The sequence below is a fragment of the Sinocyclocheilus rhinocerous genome, unplaced genomic scaffold, assembly GCF_001515625.1.
Source record: "Sinocyclocheilus rhinocerous isolate Xijiao unplaced genomic scaffold, SAMN03320098_v1.1 scaffold638, whole genome shotgun sequence".
Lineage (NCBI taxonomy): Eukaryota > Metazoa > Chordata > Actinopteri > Cypriniformes > Cyprinidae > Sinocyclocheilus > Sinocyclocheilus rhinocerous.
In genome coordinates, this window is record NW_015664206.1 from 558,190 (window position 1) to 564,084 (window position 5,895).

Genomic DNA, 5,895 nt, shown 5'->3' on the forward strand with positions numbered 1-5,895 from the left:
ACAAAGGCGTAGTTTGATGACGCAGTGACTGAGTGTGGAATCATGGGAGTTCATCCCAACAGCCGATGCAATCCGATGGGACTCCGGCAGAAATCATGTTCATGGATGAGCTAATGATTTATTAACGTAGTAGAATGAAGCAGGGTGAGGCTGAAAGCTGTCGAAGCGAAACGAGGCCGCTGAACGAGCGTGACACACGGCTCGAAAGCAGCGGAGCTTTTATTATGCCACAGTCGACCGCTTCTGCTCCTTCCGGTCGTGCGCTGTTTTATCATACTTGATACATTTTGAAAGTTCTGTTATAATGCTACTCTGTGCAGTCGTCACCGGTCTATTAAAACGCACAACATATTAAAGCGTCTTTGGTGTTTCCATGTTTTCTACAAAACAAAACCGGAAATCGAGGGGTTATGACGTCATTGGCAGACACAATGACACTATGGACACAGTCCGTGTCACTAGTTAAAACTGCTTATTTCTCTGGATTTAAACATTCTTCAAAACATTTGAAATAATGTAAGTACACAAGTCAGCAAAATATATAACACTGTTCTAGTGGTTTTTGGATATTTTAATAAAAAAATCGTACATATTGTGCCTTTAAAGGTAGTGTAGGCGATTTTGGAGAGGCTAGCAATAGCAAGCTAGCTTTGAAAGCAAGATCCCACCCTCCCTGCATAATCACTCTGCAAAGCCACGCCTCCTCCAAAACACATGAACGCACACAGGCAGAGCAGAGGCTAACTAGCGACATGATGAGAGACGGCGTTGGTGGAGGACTGAATGCAACGCTGTCAGATATATCATGTCTCATTCACCACTGAGAAAACACTACAGTACAAAGCACATAATATTACAATAATAACACCTTCCATTCTTGCTCGGTAGCGTGCTTTTTACTACTTATTACATTTTAAATAGGAGTAACTTGTAATCTGTAACCTATTATATTTCCAAAGTAACCTTCCCAAAACTGTGTATATGTATGTATGTACAGTATGTATATATATACAGTGGGTACGGAAAGTATTCAGACCCCCTTAAATTTTTCACTCTTTAAATATATAACACTGTTCTAGTGGTTTTTGGATATTTTAATAAAAAAATCGTACATATTGTGCCTTTAAAGGTAGTGTAGGCGATTTTGGAGAGGCTAGCAATAGCAAGCTAGCTTTGAAAGCAAGATCCCACCCTCCCTGCATAATCACTCTGCAAAGCCACGCCTCCTCCAAAACACATGAACGCACACAGGCAGAGCAGAGGCTAACTAGCGACATGATGAGAGACGGCGTTGGTGGAGGACTGAATGCAACGCTGTCAGATATATCATGTCTCATTCACCACTGAGAAAACACTACAGTACAAAGCACATAATATTACAATAATAACACCTTCCATTCTTGCTCGGTAGCGTGCTTTTTACTACTTATTACATAATAAATAAATTCCCTAATAAAAATATTTGTGTATCGTGAAATTCTGTCTTCTCTGAATCATGGAAAATCATGATGGATGCATTCCTCTAAGATGGTGCATCACCTGCAAGATCGGAGTCCTCTTGAGCGTGTGACATCGCAGTAGCATCCGGTTGGCTTCAGACCCATCACTCCAATTACAGTGTCCCCGGGACATATTGCCTGAAACAAGTGCTTATCACTGTGACAGTGGCAGTACCTGCACACGACCCGTTGCCTCCTTTGATAGAGATTTGTGTGTGTGATGAATAGCACAGCATTCTCACAGCGTTTATCTGCTAGACAGAGCTATGATGCACATACAATTTCAATACAGCACATGTTCAATGTCAAACATACACTGTGCACTAGAAAAATAAACCTGAATCAGTATGTTTTTGGAGACTGTAAATTCATCAAAGACTTTTCGGACTTTTTTGTTTTCTTTATTTACCTATTTTTCTGTCCAAAACTGGTAGAATTATGTTTTGTTGAGTTAGTGCAGGATTTGATTTTAAATCAGAAATTGACAAAAATAAACAGCAATGTTTAGAAAGCATTCACACAGCGTTGAGTCAACTTACAAAATGCCTTATAGTCTTTGAACTTTAAAGGAATATTTCAGGTTCAGCACAAGTTAAGCTCAATCAACACAACCCAAGATGTAGATGAGTTTGTTTCTTCATCAGATTTGGAGAAATGTAGCACTGCATCACTTGCTCACCAGTGGATCCTCTGCAGTGAATGGGTGCCGTCAGAATGAGAGTCCAAACAGCTGATAAAAACATCACAATAATCCACACCACTCCAGTCCATCAGTTAACGTCTTGTGAAGTGACATTAAGGCGTTTTAAATTTAAGCCATCAATTTCATCTTAAATACGAGTCCATAATCCATAATAACACTTCCTCCAGTGAAAAGTCCATCTCCTGTTGTCCTCACATCAAAAGCCACCAATATATTTGTTTAGAGCTATTTTGGACTGTTTTGGCTTGTAAACAGTGCTTGATCTGTGCAGACAGGACGACTTTTTCACTGGAGAAAGCAATATTATAGTTAGAGGACTCGTATTCTAGCTAGAAGCAACGGTTTAAGTTAAAAACGTCCTATGATGGATTTATTTATTACAAACATGCAGCTTTTGGCTTCACAAGATGTTAATTGCTGGACTGGAGTGGTGTGGATTACTTATGGATTATTGTGATGTTTTTATCAGCTGTTTGGACTCTCATTCTGACGGCACCCATTCACTGCAGAGCATCCATTGGTGAGCAAGTGATGTAATGCTAAATTTCTCAAAATCTGCTTTGACAAGGAAACAAAATATTTTAATCTTCAAAGACTGGCCTCATTTATGTCAGTTTTTGTTTTTTTGTTTTTTTTAAAGGAGGGACAAATGGAAATAATGTTTGTGGTAATATACCACAAATACTTTTGACTAAGCTTAACCTGTAATAAACACAAAATTTTGCTTTAAACAGATTTTGCTTTACATACTTCACCTATAAATTAGTTTTAAGTTCTTTCTTAAGTCATTTGAAACTTCACAAAGTTAAGTTAGACCGAAGTTTGTTTCCACCACTATGTGCTGCTGGTCAAATAAATAATTTAAAGTCTGTCTTTTTACATCATTATCTGACCTTAGCAACCAGTAACACAGCAACAAGTTTAAGACAGTCCTGAATGTCTTGTACTTGTTAAACTACATAAGACGACGTGGTTAATCTTGCAGACAGATTTCATTAACATGTTCAGTGGCATCGATTACATACTTGCCGCACATCTCACATTCTTCAACGAACATGTTCCCATGCAGCTCCGACAATCGATCCCTAGCAGACACAGAGAGAAATAAACAAACCCAACAAGAACAGAAGAATGAGAAGTGAACCAAAATCAATAACAAGAGAAAGAGGAGTGATTAAAGAAAGGATGAGTAAATGATGACACAATTCCATCAATACGCGCAAACGACTGTGGGTTGTTTATATCAGTTCAAAGCAGTGTTATTTTAGTATAATTAATTTACTATTACAGTTTTTAGAGTGAATTCAAGCTATCTTAATTTTTCTTTTTAATTTTAGTACATTTTTTTGTTTCTGTCATCGTTTTTTGTATTTTTGTTAAAATGTATGTAAGTTTTAGTTATTTAGTACGTTAGTATTAATTTTAGTGCTGAATTAGTTTTTATTTTTATATTTTCCATTTTAATATTCATTAATTTTAAGCAATTTTTGTGTGTTGTTGTCATTTCCGTTTTTTTTTTCTTTTTTCTTTTTCTAAATTTATTTAAATAATAGAAATTAATAATTTTTTAAAAGTTTTAATTTTAGTTATTTTAGTACTTCCACTGAAACTAAACAAAAATGTCAAATATTTCCTTGGCAACAATCTGAAATAAAATACGTTTTTTAGTATTTTAATTTATTTCAGTTAATGTTTATATTATATCAAGTAATTAAAAGTTTTAGTTTATGACAATAACCCTAATTCAAATACAAAACAATAATACAAAAAAAACAAAACAAAAAAATACGATACAATACAATATATGATGACTGAGGGCTTTTAATTATGTCTGCTTGAATAAAATGTGCAATTCATCACGTCAATATGCTAAATTCTACATTAACAGCTTCGAGTCATTTGCCTGGAACAAGACATGCTGATTGCATTCGCTTGCAGGAATCGAAAATTAAAAGAGCTAACCAACATGACACATCTGACATCACACATAGGACAGAGGTCAGTACTTTAATCAAAACGGTATGAGAGATGTGGGATCGGCATGAAGACAGCCAATCAGACTGGATGTTTTTGTGTGTAATATCTGTCATTACCTGGGGAAGCCGGAGCGCAGGTGAAGGCCGTCTACGTTCTGGCTGATGAGGTATTTGAAGTGTCCTGTCCTCTGCAGCTGCAGCAGCGCCATGTGAGTCAGACTGGGACACGCGTCCTCAAACATGGTGTTAAAGTGAGGCATCTCGCCTCTCTCCGCCATCGTCCACACTCCATTAGGACCTCTGATATACACAGACATCACAGCACAGAGATCACAAACATGCTTTGGTTGAAATATAGTCTTCTTGTCCTCAGTTTCAGTCAGGAGTCTTTTTGGGTCATATCCTGAAAAATGTAATCTTTCTTGATCTTTTGAAATATAGAGCTAGATGTACTATGAAAACATAGTGTCACTTTCAAAACTCAAAACATAGGGGTGAAATAATCCATTTATGAAAGAAGCTAAACCGCAAAAATATCTAGTTCTGAAATCTGTGCACAATAACATTAACATGCATATTTACATTGTACAAGTATGTTACCCTTTAAAAGTTTGCATCAAGTTTTTTTTTTTTTTTTTTGCAAAAAAATAATACTTGGATTCAGCAAGGATGCATTAAATTGGTTAAAAGTGACAGTAAATACACTTCAAATAAAGAATCCTGAGAATAAAATGCATCACAGTTTCCACAAGCAATATGAAGCAGCACAACTGTTTTCAACATTGATAATAAAAATCAGAAATGTTTCTTGAGCAGCAAATCAGCATACTGGAATGATTTCTGAAGGATCGTGTGACACTGAATACTTTGGAGTTATGATGCTGAAAATTCAGCTTTGATCACAGGAATAAATTACATTTTAATATATATTTAAATAGAAAAATTGCAGCACATGCAAAGCATGCCTTGGCTGTGGCAAACTGAAGGAGACTAGGAGACTTTCCTTATTCAAAGTGATTTTTTTTTTATGAATATATGATTGACCTGAATAGTAAAAGCTTCATCATACATTTGGAAAGTTATGAGCTATATCATGCTCGTAGACACTAGTGGTGTGACATTAAACTTAGCTCATGAGATGAGACAGAATACAGATACTTGCTTTACTAGAACGAGACAGTATTTTAATACTATTTTAAAGAAATTTTCAATGACAAAATATTTGTCTTTAATTACAAAAAGCAAAACAATGTAGTTGTATTTTGAAACATTTAACTAATCTAGGGCTGTAACTAATGATTATCTTGGTAATCAAGTAATCTACTGATTATTATGAAAATTGAGTAATCTGATTTTTCAGTAATAAAATAGACCTAAGTGACAAACAGGCTTTATATTGACTACATTTATATATATATATATATATATATTAAACTAACGATAAGACAATAATAATTGGTTCAAATAAAGTATAAAGTATCAAAACCAAGTAATCACATGGTTTTATTGAAGAACACTGTTAAAAAACATAATGTAATATGCCTATACATAATATTAACATAACCTATTTAAAGGGGTCATATGATGTTGCTAAAAAGAACATTATTTTGTGTATTTGGTGTAATGCAATGTATTTATGCGGTTTAAGGTTCAAAAAACACATTATTTTCCACATAATGTACATTGTTTCTCCTCTACGCCTCGCCTTTCTGAAACG

The 5,895-nt window shown here is 35.2% G+C and overlaps 1 protein-coding gene across 1 annotated transcript in view; it reads right to left on the reverse strand.

Moving 5' to 3' along the window:
- sirt6 (sirtuin 6) overlaps positions 1 to 5,895 on the reverse strand; it is a 28,752-nt gene that overhangs the window by 12,096 nt on the left and 10,761 nt on the right. The window contains exons 3-5 of the mRNA XM_016540698.1: positions 4,296 to 4,478; positions 3,228 to 3,287; positions 1,540 to 1,695 (exon numbers count right to left, since the gene is read on the reverse strand). Of these exons, the coding sequence (XP_016396184.1) occupies positions 1,540 to 1,695; positions 3,228 to 3,287; positions 4,296 to 4,478 (399 nt within the window). The remainder of the gene's footprint in view (positions 1 to 1,539; positions 1,696 to 3,227; positions 3,288 to 4,295; positions 4,479 to 5,895) is intronic.